The sequence below is a fragment of the Vicia villosa genome, linkage group LG2 (genome assembly GCF_029867415.1).
Source record: "Vicia villosa cultivar HV-30 ecotype Madison, WI linkage group LG2, Vvil1.0, whole genome shotgun sequence".
NCBI classification, from domain to species: domain Eukaryota; kingdom Viridiplantae; phylum Streptophyta; class Magnoliopsida; order Fabales; family Fabaceae; genus Vicia; species Vicia villosa.
In genome coordinates this window covers 216,261,683-216,280,674 of record NC_081181.1, presented here as the reverse complement: position 1 = coordinate 216,280,674, position 18,992 = coordinate 216,261,683, and the positions used below count along the sequence as shown (strand labels likewise).

General features: G+C 31.8%; 2 protein-coding genes and 1 non-coding gene across 7 annotated transcripts; 2 read left to right on the top strand and 1 right to left on the bottom strand.

Annotated features, from left to right (window-relative positions):
• The first annotated feature begins 6,768 nt into the window (after nt 1–6,768).
• Nucleotides 6,769–9,919, top strand: LOC131648238 (ankyrin repeat-containing protein At5g02620-like). 2 transcript variants are annotated; one of them, XM_058918012.1, is made up of 4 exons: nt 6,769–6,953; nt 7,129–7,619; nt 8,357–8,766; nt 8,860–9,919. In XM_058918012.1, exons 2-4 carry the CDS (start codon nt 7,229–7,231, stop codon nt 9,736–9,738), a joined length of 1,680 nt encoding a protein of 559 aa, XP_058773995.1. In that variant the 5' UTR covers nt 6,769–6,953; nt 7,129–7,228; the 3' UTR covers nt 9,739–9,919. The 2 variants fall into 2 exon arrangements, with proteins under 2 accessions (XP_058773995.1, XP_058773994.1); XM_058918011.1 differs by having other exon boundaries at nt 6,769–6,970.
• Nucleotides 9,920–11,366: 1,447 nt separating this feature from the next.
• Nucleotides 11,367–17,932, bottom strand: LOC131653876 (probable NOT transcription complex subunit VIP2). Of its 4 annotated transcripts, XM_058924198.1 has the most exons (15): nt 17,567–17,931; nt 17,368–17,471; nt 16,016–16,124; nt 15,759–15,937; nt 15,578–15,626; nt 15,251–15,463; nt 14,141–14,350; nt 13,965–14,060; nt 13,360–13,448; nt 13,075–13,254; nt 12,482–12,907; nt 12,338–12,390; nt 12,204–12,245; nt 11,750–11,894; nt 11,367–11,663 (listed from the first exon to the last, which is right to left on the bottom strand). In XM_058924198.1, exons 2-15 carry the CDS (start codon nt 17,383–17,385, stop codon nt 11,604–11,606), a joined length of 1,869 nt encoding a protein of 622 aa, XP_058780181.1. In that variant the 5' UTR covers nt 17,386–17,471; nt 17,567–17,931; the 3' UTR covers nt 11,367–11,603. The 4 variants fall into 4 exon arrangements, with proteins under 4 accessions (XP_058780181.1, XP_058780180.1, XP_058780182.1 ...); XM_058924197.1 differs by having other exon boundaries at nt 15,251–15,626; nt 17,567–17,932; XM_058924199.1 differs by having other exon boundaries at nt 15,251–15,626; nt 16,016–16,138; nt 17,368–17,932.
• Nucleotides 16,016–16,096, top strand: LOC131654489 (small nucleolar RNA snoR35). Its single transcript, XR_009299514.1, has one exon. It is a non-coding gene; the product is annotated as a small nucleolar RNA snoR35 (small nucleolar RNA).
• Nucleotides 17,933–18,992: the final 1,060 nt, after the last annotated feature.

Below are 18,992 nucleotides of genomic sequence, written 5' to 3'. Positions count from 1 at the left end.
ACCTTCCGGAGATGTATTTCCGGAGTGTTATGAAGCAGAAGCAGAAAAACAGAATTGAAAAATAACATGTTAACAAAATAAAATTACCATTGATATCATAAATTCAATAATACGTAAGATATTTTAACATAGATTAAATATTACATTTAAATATCTAGTTGGACGTTGCAACATCTTGATAATATCGTTGACAAATCTTGAAACAGTCGCATCCAGCTCGATCAGAACTTTTGATTCTAAATAGAAAAATGTTTTCCACATAGCTCTTAAATCAGAGAAGGTCTTAAAATCATAGTTGATGAAATCAATCTTCCCTTCTCTTGTCAACGGGTGGAGAGCGATACGCAATCTTCATAATTTTGCCATATAGCAGGAGCTCCTGCAGTGTGTATTGCAGATTTTCAAGAGGGGTGTACTCAATGATCTTAAATTCTCTTGAGGGTGTCACGTCTTTAAAGTGAATATTTCCCACATGTCAAATGATGTTCATTCTGGTGTAATGTGAATTGATATTAAACAAAATGACAAGTGCCATATATTTATAATAGTTGTAGATTGATATGGACCTCAAAAATTCAATCTTGTGCTAAGGCATGTTCCGTAAATACATCTCTTGTCCAAGTCTCAACTTTGGTTGTTGAATGAGTTGTCCGCTCCAATGATGTAAGTGGTATAGGGCATCCCAGTTTCAAATAAACTTGAACAAAAGGTTGCAGATTTAAAACCCACCCAACACAGATAAATACACATTCTATCAATACACATTCTATCATATCCACTTGCTATGAGATGCCAAATTTCAGGGAAGTTCATCCATGTATCCTCTAGTGTAGGTCCACTAATGCAAGAAACAAGAGAGTGATAATTTTTTCAAAATTTTCTCTATTTTCGTATAGTCGTGCGTATGATTCTTTATTGCCCCTGAACTCTTGTATAAGTTGATGGCAGACAAGTGTGTGATTCTTTTCTCCTTTGCCGAGCAAAGTAGAAACAGTTCAAAAATAGCAATTGTCGTCAGCCTTGACATTGACGATCCGTTTAATGTATTTGTGCATAAAAACCAGCATCTCCTCAATGAATGGGATTTTTGGTGGAGGGTGAATGGGGTGGTTTGCTTATGGGAGCTCCTTTGAAAACACTTTCTTGAGGTTTTGGAGTTGGTGAATCGGGAAAGAGTTTATCAACATGTTCAAAATATGAATGAGACCGCATCATTGAGTTGTCACTTGGTGTAGGTTTGACCTTCTTAGGTGCTCCTTTTGTTTTTTGCGATTGAGAGGGTGGTTTCATATATGTGGTCTCCGAATATGAAATCTTCCTCAATTTCTTTTTGATGTGGAGTTTTATATTGTCATCGGTTTTCAAAAATCTATATTGTATCAAGATATGTGCGTTCGGTACCTAGATACATAATTGTTATTATCTAGAAGTTTCAAGAGGTGTTGCATTTCACTTTAATCCCCCTTCAGCACTAATTTAGTTTGATAGCTCATATTGTACACTTGTCTGATATTTGTGATATTCTCAGGTCTTTTACGCTTCAAGGTTGCAGGTATGTTTTTCGGTTGCCCCAACTTCAATATCATGTCAGAAAAATATTCCTTCACTTTCGGCAGGAGGCGGAACGCAATTGGATGACCAGCTAACTTTCCACACAAATCATCATTATGTAAACCACATATCACATTAAATCTCCATTTATTATTTGTCAACCGATAACCATGCAACTTAATGGGACACTTACATTTTCTTAAATCACTTTTCTTCTTGTTTGAAGTTCCAAAGAGGAGGTCTATATTTCCCACTTCTTTCAAATGTCAATGTCACAAATGCACCTCTTATATCTGAACCATTAATTATCAGACCTTCTGATTAACACATCAAACCCCGGTTTGGATGCCTCTGTACGAATTCATTTAAGCATGTGATCACGAAATTCAAACTCTTGTTTATTTCTAAAATGGTTGTCAACATCTACCTATTTCACAACTATAAGTGAAACATCTGGAGACACAATAGGTTTGAGAAAAACATCATGATAAACCATATCTAATGAAAAAAACATAAAATACTAAGAAATATCTAAAACAAAAAACAGATTGTTGAAAAATCAGAACAGAGAGTTTCCATAAATGCATCTCTGGATGAGTTCATAAAGAGTTTTTAAATACACTTTCGGAGACAACGTAACTTTTTTCAGCATTAAAACATGATTAATGTGAGCAATGAGGATTGAAATAAATGAACTTTACCTTAAAATCCAACTTCTTTTGCTCCTTTTGATTTGATGAAACACAATAATAGAGTTTTTGGGTGAAAATATTGATTGAGAATGGAAGGATTTATGGCAAAAATTGGAAATGAGGTATGATCATGCAGGTGGATGTTTTTAGCAATAACACATTTGATTTTTCGACAGATGCATCTCTAGAATAATCTGACATGCAAATGTGACATATTTCTAAAATTGCCGCTTTAAATATTCGGATACATCTCTGTAACTCTTTGGAATGGACAATAAACAATTTATTTAATACTATTTTACGAGATGTATCTCCGAAATAAAATTAATTTTAACTGTAGAGTGAATTCATTTTTGTTTGTTGACGTGTTAGACAAAAGGTGCGTCCGAAAATGTATTTCCAAAAACTGAAGGACATTTTCGATTTTGCATAGAGTTCTTTTCCACCTCATAGAGTGGATTAAAAAATTCTCAAGACGAAAACAATAACGTCTGGATTGAAAATACTCCACAATGCATCCAAGTCCAAACACGTTTAGAGTTAAGGCCCAGTTGTTAATTTTTCAGCTTTTGTAATAAAAAATATAAAGATAAAGTCGCAACAATAAACTTTAGGCTTAATACATGTGTTTAGTCCATTAATTTAATGTTTCATTTTAGTCTCTTAACTAAAAAATGTTATAAGTTAGTCCTTTAACTTTATTTCTATTACATTATTTGGTCCCTTCTGTCAATTTATGGCAAAAAAAACGTTAAATTATGGTGACGTGGATGTACAACAAGACTCAAGGTCCAAATGTGATTCAATATCTATAATATAAGAAAATTAGTGGCTCTGGTTTTTACAAAATTACCCATCCTTACTTTTTTTACACCTATTAAAATTGTTGGTTTTTTTGTCTATCTACACAATTGTCCATTATAATCTTAATATTTTATTCAACTATTTATAACTTGCTTTAACCATTTTTTCTCTCTCTTCACCTTTTTAGTTTTCTACCCTAATCTCTTTATACTCCATTTACTTTTTATAAGAAAAATGATATTTATGATCCAAAAATTTAATTCAAAAATGGTATACGGAAAAAAATCTATTACTGATTTAAATATTTTTATATACGAAAATTTACTATTGATCCATATATTTTTGTAAATGATACATAAACATAAATAATATTTAGATACGTGAAAAATCTATTATTGATCTAAATATTTTCATATACGAAAAATGGTATTTATGATCCAAAATATTTTTATCCAAAAATGGTATGCGGAAAAAAATCTATTATTGATCTAAATATTTTTATATAACCTAAACATAAATAATATTTGTATACGGGAAAAAAATCTATAATTGATATAAATATTTTTCTAAATGAAAAATGGTATCTATGATCCAAAAAAATTTAATTCAAAAATGGTATACGGGAAAAAAAATCTATTATTTTTATATACGGAAATTTACTATTTATCCAAATATTTTTGGAAATGATACTTAAACATAAATAATATTTGTATACGGGAAAAAAAGCTTTTATTGATCTAAATATTTTTCTTTATGAAAAATGGTATTTATGATCCAAAAATTTTAATTCAAAAATGGAATACGGGAAAAAAAATATATTATTGATTTAAATATTTTTATATAAGAAAATTTACTATTGATCCATATATTTTTATAAATGATACCTAAATATAAATAATATTTAAATACGTGAAAAATCTATTATCGATCGAAATATTTTTATATACGAAAAATTACTATTAATCTAGATATTTTTGTAAATGTTTCCTAAAGATAAATAATATTTGTATACGGGAAAAAATATATAATTGATCTAAATATTTTTCTATATGAAAAATGGTATTTATGATCCAAAAAAATTTAATTAAAGAATGGTATACGAAAAAAATCTATTATTAATCTAAATATTTTTATATGCGAAAATTTAATATTGATCCAGATATTTTAATAAATGATACCTAAAGATAAATAATATTTAAATACGGGAAAAATCTATTATTGATCTAAATATTTTTATATACAAAAAGTAGTATTTACGATCCAATTTTTTTTTATTCAAAAATGGTATACGGGAAAACAAATCTATTATTGATCGAAATATTTTTATATACGAAAATTTACTATTGATTTAGATATTTTTGTAAACGTTACCTAAACATAAATAATATTTGTATACGGGAAAAAAAATCTATAATTGATCTAAATATTTTTCTATATGAAAAATGGTATTTATGATCCCAAAAAAATTTAATTAAAAATGGTATACGGAAAAAATCTATTATTGATCTAAATATTTTTATATACGAAAATTTAATATTGATCCAGATATTTTAATAAATGATACCTAAACATAAATAATATTTAAATACGGGAAAAATCTATTATTGATCTAAATATTTTTATATACAAAAAATAGTATTTATGATCCTAATTTTTTTTATTCAAAAATGGTATACGGGAAAACAAATCTATTATTGATCGAAATATTTTTATATACGAAAATTTACTATTGATTTAGATATTTTTGTAAACGTTACCTAAACATAAATAATATTTGTATACGGGAAAAAAAATCTATAATTGATCTAAATATTTTTCTATATGAAAAATGGTATTTATGATCCCAAAAAAATTTAAAAATGGTATACGGAAAAAATCTATTATTGATCTAAATATTTTTATATACGAAAATTTAATATTGATCCAGATATTTTAATAAATGATACCTAAACATAAATAATATTTAAATACGGGAAAAATCTATTATTGATCTAAATATTTTTATATACAAAAAATAGTATTTATGATCCTAAATTTTTTTATTCAAAAATAGTATTTGGGAAAAAAATCTATTATTGATCGAAATATTTTTATATACCAAAATTTACTATTGATTTTGATATTTTTGTAAACGTTACCTAAACATAAATAATATTTGTATACGGGAAAAAAATCTATAATTGATCTAAATATTTTTCTATATGAAAAATGGTATTTATGATCCCAGAAAAATTTAATTAAAAAATGGTATACGGAAAAAATCTATTATTGATATAAATATTTTTATATACGAAAATTTATTATTAATCCAAATATTTTTGTAAATGATACATAAACATAAATAATATTTATATACGGAAAAAAATCTTTTATTGATTTAAATATTTCTATATGCAAAATAATATTTATGATCCAAAAATTTTAATTAAAAAATGGTATACAGGAAAAAATCTATTATTGAAATAAATATTTTTATACACGAAAATTTACTATTGATCTAAATATTTTTGTAAATGATACATAAACATAAATAATATTTAAATACTGGAAAAAGCTATTGTTGATCTAAATATTTTTATATATGAAAAATGGTATTTATGATCCAAAAAAAATTTATTCAAAAATTGTATACGGGGAAAAATCTATTATTGATCGAAATATTATTTATACGAAAATTTACTATTCATTCAAATATTTTTATAAATGATACCTAAAAAAAATAATATTTGTATACGAACAAAATTTATTATTGATCTAAATATTTTTGTATACGAAAAATGGTATTTATGATCAAAAAAATTTTATTCAAAAATGATAGACGGGAAAAATTCTACTATTAATCTAAATATTTTGATATACAAAAAATTTACTATTGATTCAGATATTTTTGTAGATGATATCTAAACATAAATAATATTTGAATACGAGAAAAATATATTCTTGTCGACATATTTTTATATAAGAAAGATGATATTTATGATCCAAGAATGATGTAAGGAAAAAATTTATTATTGATCTAAATAATTTTATATACGAAAAATTTATTATTGATCAAAATTTTTTTTTCTTTTTAAATGTTCTATTTAAAATAAATGTATTATGGAAACAAATGTGCGTATCAGAGCAGAACCCGTGCGTATGCACGAGTTTGTTACTAGTTTATACTATAAAGTAGAGTTCCACTTAAGTTTTTCGGAAGTTGAACAACGTTAATCGAAGAAACTTAAGTGAAAACCCTATTTTACAGTATAAATGTTGAGTAACATTTGGACTTTAAGCCTTGATATACATCCACATCATCATACCTTAAGTGTTTTTTTTTTTTTTTGCTAGAATTTGACGGAAGAGACCAAATAGAGTAACGGAAGTGAAGTTAAGAGATTAACTTCTAACGTTTTTTAGTTAGGAGACTAAAGCAAAATATTAAATTAAATTAAGAGACTTGAAGACTAAATATACATGAATTTTAAGTATTTATTGAAGGAAAAAAAAAAACAACAAAATTTATAATTAAAAAAAAACAAGAATTCCCATAAATATATTTAACCTTTTAGATTTTATAGTAATAAAACTTGTATTGTTTGATTTCCATCCAACGGTGGTATATAGAAACACCTAATGCAGAAAATTATACTTTGGTGTTAACTGTTAATGGCATTTCCATTGGCGCCAATAGAAATAAAGAACAAAAAAAGAACAATTATCCTCTGCGTGGTTGTTCTGTTATTTCTGTTTCTCATCATTTCTACGTGTTTTGTCTCTCTCTCTCAAACATAGATTTTTCCGACACCATCACCAACCACCACCTTTGCCAACCTTGTTTCCTTAAAAATCATTGTTTTCACGGTGGTTATACAAAGAAGCTATATACCACAAGGGTTGAGGAGGTTCTTTCTTCAACCCCAGGTTTAATTCATCTTCAAGTTCGTTTCTTTTCTCTTTTTCCATCTTGCCCGTTTCGTTACATTTTCCATAATCATCATCATCATCATTCAACCAATACAATGAATGAACCCATTTTAGCTTTTTTTTTATTGTTTTTTAACCCAATTTTTATAATTTATTTTTGTGTTTTTATCAGATTCCACAATGATTTTGATGATCATTTTCCCCTGTGAATTGTTGTGATGTGAAAGATGCTTGTGGGTTTTGCATGAAAGTTGTGATATATAACAACTAGCATGCATCAAAAGATAGAAAAATTGAAGATGGGTGAAATCAAGATGGTGTCGCCAATGGCGCAGACACAGGCTATGTCTGTGAGCACGCCGAGGAAGAAAATGACAAAACAATTGACAGGAAAAAGGGATGATACACATTTGCATTCTGCAGCAAGAGCGGGGAATTTGGAAGTTGTGAGAGAAACCCTTAAAGGTGCTGAAGAAGATGAGTTGGTTGAATTGTTGGCTAGGCAGAATCAAGATGATGAAACGGCTCTTTATGTTGCGGCTGAATATGGTTATGTTGATGTTGTTAGGGAAATGATTCAATATTATGATCTTGCTGAGGCTGGAATTAAAGCCAGAAATGGTTTTGATGCGTTTCATATTGCTGCTAAACAAGGAGATATAGGTATGTTTTTCGTTGGTTTGGATGTAGTTTTTATCTTGTTGTTTTCTTTGTTGATGTTGATCATCATCTTTCACATTGCTGGAATCAAAATGTTAAATTCATGGTTGTTTTCGTTAAGAGTAATCTCGCGTTGAAATAGATATATTATGAATATGGGTTTATATGCGAGAGGCAATTTTCACCTTATAAGTCGGTTTTGTAACGTTGAATAAGACTTGTTCTGTTAGGAATTAGAGATGAGAGGTGAGATAGCGAAGTTGTCTCTTGCCGCGGTGAATCAGTACTTCTGATGCAGCTGAAAGGGGGTTGACACGTAAAGTTATCACTTGAACGCCTAAGCCACTGAGAGAAATCAGAAGTAATGTATGAGTGAGAATGAATTTGAATACCCGAAATGACGCGCTTTACCCTTACATATCAAGAGTGGTTGAAACCGTTCGCGCATGATGCAGCGTGCAGTGCGGACGGTGATTGATACGTTGGAGGGCAGAATTGTCTGCTTCTGGTTAGAACGAAAGTCTACCCGCTCTGGGCGTCTTTCAACTCGAGGTTCACTTTGGGCCTTTTTCTATGGGCCTTGCGAACGGCCCAAAACAAGACTCAACTCAAATTCTAAGATGTTATCAGATATTTTCCAAGATACATTCGGATGTGTACTATCACGAGTCCGTTATCGGATACTTATATTTGAGTCTGAAGAGTATCTCATTATCTAATTCATGTTCATCTTGTTGCAGATGTATTGACGATCCTAATGGAAGTTCATCCAGAATTGTCAATGACAGTGGATCCATCAAACACAACAGCTTTGCACACAGCCGCAGCACAAGGACATATTGAAATAGTAAATTTCCTATTGGAAGCAGGAAGTAGCTTAGCAACCATTGCTAAAAGTAACGGTAAAACCGCCCTTCATTCTGCCGCAAGAAACGGACATTTGGAGGTTGTGAAAGCACTTCTTGAGAAAGAGCCTGGTGTTGCAATAAGGACTGATAAAAAGGGACAAACAGCACTTCACATGGCTGTTAAGGGACAAAATCTTGATGTAGTGGAAGAGTTGATAAAATCCGGTCCTTCATCGATAAACATGGTTGATACTAAAGGAAACACAGCTTTGCATATAGCAACCAGGAAAGCCAGGGCTCAGGTAAATCATATAGCTTATAGTTAGTTATACATGTTTTATGATAAGCGCTTATTTAATAAGCACTTAATCAACATTGTGAATTTGTTTGTACAGATTGTAAAGATGCTTCTAGCACAAAAGGAAACAGATACAAATGTTGTTAATAGATCAGGCGAAACCGCGGTAGACACTGCTGAGAAAATAGGGAACCAAGAGGTTAGAGCCATTCTATTAGACCATGGAGTTCAAAGTGCGAAAACCATAAAACCACAAGGAACAACAACAGCTCGCGAGCTAAAACAAACCGTAAGCGACATAAAGAACGAGGTACATTACCAACTAGAACACACCCGACAAACACGAAAACGCGTACAAGGAATCGCGAAACGGATCAACAAAATGCATACAGAAGGACTCGACAATGCAATAAACTCAACAACCGTTGTTGCAGTACTAATAGCAACGGTTGCATTTGCCGCGATTTTCACCGTCCCTGGTCAATTTGTGGACGATCCAAAAAATATTCCACCGGGGATGACACTCGGTGAAGCGAATATAGCGCCAGAAGCACCGTTTATAATATTTTTCGTGTTTGATTCAATCGCGCTCTTCATTTCTCTGGCTGTTGTGATAGTTCAAACGTCGGTCGTGGTTATAGAAAGCAAGGCGAAGAAACAAATGATGGCGATTATCAATAAGCTAATGTGGTTGGCTTGTGTGCTTATTTCTGTGTCATTTTTGGCATTGTCATTTATTGTGGTTGGAAAGGAAGAAAAATGGATGGCAATTTGTGTTACCGTTATAGGGACAACTATAATGGCAACAACATTGGGAACTATGTGTTATTGGGTGATTAGGCATAGAATTGAGGCCAAAAATTTGAAGAACATAAGGAAATCTTCTTTGGATAGTAGTGCAAAGTCATTCTCTGTGGCTCCTTTATCAGATTCTGAGTTGATAAACAATGACTTTAAGAAAATGTATGCTATTTAGGAGAGTTATATTAACATTGTTTTCTCTATTCATTTTTTTTTCTTCTGATTCTTTAATGTATAGCACCAAACTTGATGGAACTATGTCCAACTAAGGTGGAATTTCAAATGTATATCTCTCAAGAAATGGCTATATATGTAAACAAAAACAGTGTACTACTAACCAGATGATAATATATTAAATAGTCTCGCTCATTCCAATAGGGGTTGTAAAATCTCTTTTTAACTCGTAAAATCGTCTGATTTTAAGTTTTTAGTTATACATTGAGTTAAATTGCTTGTAATCGAATCTTGATACAATCAGAGTTGAGCTCAATCGGATAGACTCGATCATAATTTTAACCGAATTTACTTGACTTTACACAATTTTACCAGATGATTTTGATAAAACTAAATCGTAGTTTTAACTTATAAAACTCTAAAAATTTATGAAATTCTTCCGTTTTGGATGATTTTTTTAATGTATTTATGATTTGATGGAGTAATTTATGTAATTTGATATAAATTTATAAGCAAGATATTATTCAAGAAACATTGATATCCCTGATAATGATTGTTAATTTGATTCTTCAGCCTTATCAAACAATGATTGTTAATTTGGATGGGCAAGATATTATTCAAGAAACATTGATTTCCCTGATAATAATTTATAATGTCTTTAATTTGATATAATTTAATGTATTTCAAATGGAATCACTAATAATTTATAATGTCTTTCATGGGTCTGAGATGCAGTTTTGTGCACTTCTTCACTACACGTACGAAGTTGGTGATATCCCTGATATGAGGATATTCTTTTAGAGAAAAAAGCATGCTCTTTGGAGCCCATCCAAAATCTATTCGATGAAGGAAATGTGAAACATGTTTGAAACAGTAGCCTTGTTCAAAAGCCAATAGTCAACACATATCCTGCACATACCATTTTTCACTAAGATTGACAGACTCGAATATCATTTGGCTTGAGCGGACAATTCCAGCCTCTAACATATCTTATAATGATGTGAACAGAAGGAAGAACAATTCTTTCCAGAAAAACATATGGTGTGATCTAGTTTTCTTTTAGTTAGCATGCCCTTAAGCTCTTGGAAAATAACATAAGGTGTGATCTTGTTTTCTTTTAAGGTAGCACGCCCTTAAGCTCTTGGGACATCTTATCAAAATGAAACAACACCTGTTCCACCTCTTATTTTATGTACAAAACAGTCCAGGGAGTTGCTACTCCTTGTCCTTCAAGTGACATGTACAACCCATCTACCTCATGCCTTGACTTGGTAAAAAAATGTTGGCAAAATTCCTGTTGACTTATCGAGATATTTATTTTGGATTTTGTACTCAGACCCTCTTCTGATTGAAGGAGTTCGTTCAGCTGCTGTCAGAATCTAAAAGACCAACAAAACAATAAAAAGATTCCACAAGCAAAACTGATTTTGAAGACAGCTATTATCAATAAGAATGACTACAACGGAAATCATGTCCTGCAAGAATTGGAAAATCAAGTGTTCCACAGTCTTGTGGTAATATGCAGCTTCTAATCCACAATCTGTGTATACTGATAATCGAAGGAAAAAAACATGAGCTAATCCGATTTAATTCCCTACTCGGGAGCCATAATCCTCTTCCCAACATATTAAAATAACTTTATTTGTGTATGGGTCAAACTACCAGACACTGCATACAATATATTTAGATATATGTGTGTTTGACATACAGGGAAAGCTAGGTTAGGCTAACCTCCATCTACTCTAATAACGAGCTAAGAGAAACACCAGATTAAAGTTACACTAATGTATAAATAAAATAGCTTGCATAATAACAAATTATATTGATACATATAAAGCTTTACACTGAAGGTTTTCTATGTTCTCCTTAATGTTGCGGTAAAGACGGTCTCTTTTCCACCATTTCATAATGAAGAACAAAATTATCCTGCAAGAAGTTTGTCCATTAGAAGCATAAATAGGACAATTGCTTTGTAAATAAATAACATATAACAGAAGAGTGACGAAACTCACCCTTCGGACAGTTTCAAAAGTGCTTGGATCAAAACAGTGGTAAGATCCTCTTTCATATGTGTTTGTCTTGACAAGCGGCTCCATGTTGGGAACTCTTATATACCACATGCGATGCTCTTTGTGATAAAACCAGCCCCGTTTGTACCTGAGAGCAACAACCATAGCTTGTTAGTGATTTTTTAATGATAAAAAAACTGAATAGTTCAAGTTAAAATAACCACTTGGACGAATGGATAAGATTTTTAGAGTGGTTGATTGCTATAACCATATAGCAACTCAATTATCCACTTACAACTACTTATTTTCAAATTAAAAACTCTTGCCAAGAACCCATGAGCATGGTTATCCGGGAATAACTTGAAAACAAGACCAAATCACAAAATAAAACAAAACAAAAAGGTGCATATGTTCATAACACGACAAAAGGGTGTATATGAATCGATAGAAATCATACAGTTCATTTGCTGCATATAGTTGTGCTTCGTCTTTAGGCATGCTGCAATATAAGATCAAATTTAAATTAATACTACTGTTATTATAATAACATGCAAGCATAGTGGAAGTGATAAGGTTGGTTTCAATAGGCACCTGTAAAATATGTAAAACAACGTATCCAAAGTAAACTTTGCAAAATACCCTTGCTGCATCACATAAAAGATTTAGACAAAATATAGAGAAGGAAATATATAAAGGACAGTGAAAATAAATAAAGGAAAAGAAAGAACGCCTCACGTGTAGGGCAGGAGGTGGTTTAGCATAATAACATTGAAGCACACTAAACTCTGGATCACCCTTAGCCGGTTCCTCGGACCAAGGAGACCCAAAAGTCTTGTGAAGATTTTCTGATGAATTCAAATTTAATCCGAGTGTTGTAAGATCAATTCCAAGAGCAAGAGATGTCAGATCAGGATCACTCATCCTGATTACACTCAACAAGCCAAGCAAACCAAATGGATCAGGAGCTGGTTGTGCAGTTTGCATAGACTTCATGCCATGATCCCTAAAGGTCTGATTTACAGCTGACATTTGCTGAAGGCGAAACTGGGACTGATTCTGGTGCTGCTGATACTGCTGGATGAGCTGGTCATATGAACCCGTACCAGAAACATTATTTGGAGAATTTAGTGGCCTTAATCCAATGCCAGGAGGTCCGCTGGTCTAAACCAAAAACCAGAAGTAACTAGAACGTCAGAAACATGCTTTGATGGGAATATGGAATTTCAGCTCAATTGGAAACCTAATGTCACATAAAAAGTTTTAAAATAGAGATGTATTCTCACACAAAAGCAAGTGCCTCCTCATTTACATTTAGGAAAGCTGTGTACCTGTGAATGATACGTAGAGTTTGGAGACGGGAAAACTTCTGACCCATGCAGATGAAGATCTTGATTGTTCACAGATGAAAAAGAGACACCACTGTTACTGACAGGAGTATGCTGTTGTTGCTGTTGAGTTCGATGTGATGAATAAGACCCTCCCAAGCTGAAACCGGCAGACCTTCCCATCTGCAGAAAGAACCCAGATAAACGTGAGATCAGATTTTGATCCAATAATAAACAAGGATAAAAACAGATAAAATGTATCTTAATTTTTTACTGTATGAAACTCACGGAGAAATGTTGTGACTGCATCATTGACATAGCATTGTCATGAAGTTGTTCTTTCTGATGCATATCCATAGTAAACTCTCCATTACCACCTGTGTACAAATATTATGATAAAAACAAATGCACAATGCCAACTGACTAACCTCTGTAAATTAGATTTCTCAGTTCTGCGAACAAAGTTGACCAAAATTAATAAAAATGTCATCAGATAGGTACAGACTACTGAGATGTTACTTCCAACAAGTCATGAAATGTTCAATAGTGCCGACATCATAAAATTTTCACTCCTCTTCAACAATAGGAACCATTAAAGCATCTTTGTTAAATGTATGATATGTCACACAGATATATACACAACACTAATGCAAGGACCTGTAATAATTCCTGTCAACAATGAAAAGCAAATGGAGAGAATACATCGATGCATTCTGCACAACATTATGAAGCTAAAAAGCATATAAACCCCCAGGGAGTATAAATTTCACTCTAAAATCTATAAAATAAACCCCCCAAAACAAGAAAATAACACAACTGAGCAACAAAAAATTTCTAACAACAAAATATGTAACCAATTAGCACACAAAGATCAGTCAAATTATAAACAGTACCTTTAAATCCTGGTAAAGCCGGGAAGTCTTCATTTTGAATGCTAAACTCTTGGTTTTGTTGTACAATAGGACTAAGACCTTGTTTTCTTAAAGAGCCTGAAATTTATATATTACATTATTCTTTATTGTAAATGGTGAATAATATAATAAGCTAAATAAAATGTTGCATTACACACCCAACTGTCCTTGAGGCCCCCCAGCAGAACTAGGACGACTTGATAGTTGAGGGAAGTCATTGAGGTCAAAGGGTGCACTGTCACTGGAATTCAAATCATTCAACATCCCCATAGAGTTCAAGTGGTGTACTGCTTGCATATGGCTTTGAGAAAGTGGCCCTCCAGCACTTGGATAAGAATTTCCTAGCATTGAAATTACCTGAGGAGATCCTGAATCAAAACATGAGAAAGTCTGGCTTTATCAAAATGAAGTACAACATAGCTTCATGAGATTCAAAAATTAAAACTCAGAAACATGGCTGTGTTTTAAGTTTCGTTTTTGAAAAGTTATCACGCATTCCTCCGTATATCATACTCCCTCCGTAATGATTTATAAGCAAAAACACGCATTCCTCCTGATTCTAACTCTTTTGAAAGAGATCTCAACTGAACATATGAAGATAACCTCAATATAATTGGATATTTCTTGAGAGAAATTGTATCCAAGATAATTAAGTTATTAAAATTTGAAAAGTTCCTCAAGGTATGTATTTTGGTAGTCACAAGTTAATTAAAATGACATCTTTTATATATATATATATATATATATATATATATATATATATATATATATATATATATATATATATATATATATATATATATATATATATATATATATATATATATATATATCCGTAACGATTTATAAGCAAAAACACGCATTCCTCCTGATTCTAACTCTTTTGAAAGAGATCTCAACTGAACATATGAAGGTTAAAAGAGATCTCAACTGAACATATGAAGATAACCTCAATATAATTGGATATTTCTTAGGAGAAATTGTATCCAAGATAATTAAGTTATTAAGATTTGAAAAGTTCATATTCATCCGTGAAAAAAATTGTGCAGTGTAGTATAGTACACTATATTTCCCTGAATTAATATAATTTTATATGTAAAAATTCATATAAACAAAAGAACACATCACTTTAATATCTATATTCTAACTCTTTTGAAAGAGATTCTGGACTGAAAATAGGAAGATAACCTCAATATAATTGGATATTTCTTAGGAGAAATATTACTTCCACGTCATTTTAATGAACTTGTGACTACCAAAATACATACCTTGAGGAAGCACGCCACTCATCAATCGATTTTGTCCTTGCACGCCTAGGCCACCAGATCCGCTGCTTCCATTTAAATTTAGACGTGAAGCAAGACCAGGAATGGACAATCCTCCAGAGCTTATCCTCCCAATGTTTCCCCCAGCAACCATGTTTCCCATCGAACTTGTTATCCTCGGACCTGCATTTCCCAAAATTGGGGATACTCCCAATCCTGGAACAGCATTACGGTTACCAATTGCAGCAGAAGTTGGAAGAATCCCAGGAATAGAACCAGCAACTCCATTTGTGCTACTATTAAATCCAGGATTTCCTACAACATTTATACCTCCTCTACTGTTGACTCCTGAATGTCCGTGAGAGCTTCCATGCGATAGCTGCAAATATGATGTATAGACATTTGGAAATACTTTAAATTATACACCAGTAGAAAGATAATGAAAGACAGAATAGTTAATTATGCTCAATAGCTCAGCAATTATTCTCGAGATGTTGGCACTCATATGTACCTGTGACAGAGCAGCGGGTAGATTATTTGATGAAAATCTTCCACTAGAAAGACTCGATGTAGGTTGCTGAACTGCTCCAGATGGCATGCTGTTTATTGTTGAGTTTCTTGATGTAAGTGTACTGGGCATGTTGGGAATGTTAAAGCTCCCGTGCATGTTGTGCAACCCCTGAATACCACCTGCAGCAAAAAGGTAGTGATTATGAAACTAAATAAAGGAGAGAATAAAAAGGAGTGATTCCAGCATAATATTCCCACCAGTGTGCTGATAAATTGGCGAGGCTGCACCAGACTGACTAGAGAACGATGTAGTAAAAGAACGCCCAGCACCGTCTGGAAGATTTGAAGCAGATCCGTTCAGAGAAGACTGCAAACAGAGCTCTGTTATAATTTACATCAATAGTGAATGAAAGGCTAGAAAAATAAATCAATATCTGACAAAAAACAATAAGAACAATAATAATAATAATAATAATAATAATAATAATAATAATAATAATAATAACAACAACAACAATAATAGTAATAATAATATGATAATGATTATAAAAACTTACTAAAAAAAACACATAATGTGATAGATCCAATATGCATAAGGCATGATATATAGAACAGAAATAAATTAACTTGAACTAATTTTTAGAACAATCGTAAAAAAAAATGATTAAGAATCATAGACTCTTCTTAATAGAATTCATTTTTGGGTAGAATTTTATACCTAATTTGGATTTGTTTAAGATTTTACTTTCAGTAACTCTGGATAAAAACTACATTACAAATGACTAATGTCGTTCCGATTTTTGCGGTGATTATAATAATTAATACTGACTTTTCCTTGTCCTTGTAGAGTATCCAAAATCAAAGTAAGAGGAGTGCCCCACAAAGTACCCTAGATTCATTGTTATAGTTAGAGGAATATTCTACCAGAGACGTACTATAGGTTCATTGTTCTACATCATTCGTGTTCCTCTCTCGCTAATAAGCTAATATTTAAATTGGTTTCTGAAATATCAAAAAGTTGGCAAAACATTCTAACTATTAGTAACTATATTAACGAATATCAGCATGGAATACACAACAACAACAACAACCAAGCCTTATCCCACTAAGGGGGGATCAACTTTCGCCATAATGTTCTATCCATAACTAAATATTTCGTAATAACTTCTCTTATAGTCTTTCTAGATCTTCCACTTCCTCTAGTTGTTTGACTTCTCTCCACTTAATCTACTTTCCTTACCACTTAATCTACTTTCCTCACTTAATCTACATGTTTTCTCTCTACATGTCCAAACCACCAAGTCTAATCTCCACCATCTTCTCTACTCTAGAATGCAATACACGAAAAATGAACAAAAAAATGATACACCAAATATTAACACAATATCTAAATAAGCTTGAATATTAAACTAAAAACTAGGGATGAAGTCATATAAATCCTAGTAAGAGGCATTCACTTGATCAAGCATTACTAAACAAGGTATTCAATGAAATTGACAAAAATTCTAACTAGCAATTTGCTGTTGATGATAGTCCACAGAGTAGCAAGATAAGATAGATAACTATTGAAAATTGTATTTTGCTTATTCTATAGGGCATAAGGGGAATACATTAAGTAAGCCGGACATTGCAGGAATTTCAACAGATCAAGCAACAATTCATCCCCACTCCGAGAACAATGTTTAAAATCTTCTCCTAGAAACAAATCACCAACCTGATTACAATAACATGTTGAAGAAACAGCATCAGATGCAACACAACTCACTAATAAACCATCAAAACAGTAACAAAATAAGCACAATACTCCACACTTGCAATCGTAAGAGGAAGATCACGAAAAAGGTGAAACGGATCGATCTGAAACGAGAATTTTGAAACTGAATTTTGTCTCGGTTAGCGTAATTTGATTCCCCTAATTTGCGATGGGGAATCCGAAACCCTGGCCTCCGACTACTTTCCGACCAGAAAAACTGGAACTTTGGGACAATTGAGCTGTATGTTGAATCGTTACCGGAAAATACGATCGATAAAGGGTTGAGCAGATCGGAGATGAAAGAAATGATATGGTTGATCTGAGCTGCAAAAGGTGACGCGATGAGGAAATTAGGGTAGACACTGGAAACTGATTTAAAATTGGGCTACTGTTTTAATTTGGGCCCATTTCCCCAATAATTGATTTGAAATGGATATAATTTTCTTAATAAAGAATGGATATAATTTGCTTGGTAGTTTATATAAAATATTACTCCCTCCGTTTTTTATTATAAGTCGTTTTAGACTTTTCACACAGATTAAGAAAAATAATAATTGTTGTATGAAAATGAGAAATTATGAAGGTTTTTACAAAATTATTTTTCATTAATGACATGTGGAAGCTAAATTTATATAATTGAAAGGAGAATTTAAGGATATAATAAGAAAAATAGCATTAATTATTCATTGGAATTGTAAAGCGCCTTATATTAAAATACAAATTTTTTTTCCAAAATGACTTATAATAAAAAACGGGGGAGTAGTAAAATAGCATGAACCAATGATGTGAGGGCACATTATTTGATGAATTTTGATGTGGTCGGAAAAACATGATTTGTCATAATCCTGTAAATTATGACAACTTTTATTATATGTCTCTTTGAGGAATTAACATATCACTAAAATATCCAACTAATTGTTGTTACCACATTTTTATAAATTTATAGGAGGAATCGGATTTTTCAAATTTTCAGACGATATCGAAAATTTCGAAGGCGTACTGGATATTTGGCAAAAACAACTAAGTTTTTTGGTATTTTAGGTGAAATTTCCTGTATTTTCTACCGGATATTTCAAAATTTACGATATTTGCTATCGGAAATTTCAAATTTTACGGTATTTGTTATCGGAAATTTTGAAATTTCCGATATTTTTATTTACTAATTATTATACAGAAATACTGAAATTTCCGGTACCTACTATCATACCGAAATTTTGAAATTTCTGGTGCACCAGAAATTTTGAAATTTCTAGTATTTCTATTTTTTTTAAAAAGGTTATTTTCCTTATATTTTTAAATTTTGCAGTGAGGACCAGAGGCAAGGACGGTTTTGTTGCGGGACGGGCCACCGATAGAGTCGGTGCTCTTGCTCGAGCTGATGATGAGGCGCAGGCCTCAGATCTACGTGGTGGATGCCTTCTTCCGATTAATTTTAACCAGAAATAGAAGGCTGAGTAGCAGGTGGTTACGGGGTTCCGCGCA

Excerpts from the sequence above, each read along its gene's own strand:
- LOC131648238 (XM_058918012.1), top strand. The coding sequence starts at position 7,229 with ATGCATCAAAAGATAGAAAAATTGAAGATGGGTGAAATCAAGATGGTG. Across the intron at positions 7,620-8,356 it reads TGCTAAACAAGGAGATATAG|ATGTATTGACGATCCTAATG; the intron begins GTATGTTTTTCG and ends ATCTTGTTGCAG. Across the intron at positions 8,767-8,859 it reads CCAGGAAAGCCAGGGCTCAG|ATTGTAAAGATGCTTCTAGC; the intron begins GTAAATCATATA and ends TTGTTTGTACAG.
- LOC131653876 (XM_058924197.1), bottom strand. Across the intron at positions 13,449-13,964 it reads GGCTTTACCAGGATTTAAAG|GTGGTAATGGAGAGTTTACT; the intron begins GTACTGTTTATA and ends ATTTGTACACAG. Across the intron at positions 11,664-11,749 it reads CTTTTGAAACTGTCCGAAGG|GATAATTTTGTTCTTCATTA; the intron begins GTGAGTTTCGTC and ends AACTTCTTGCAG.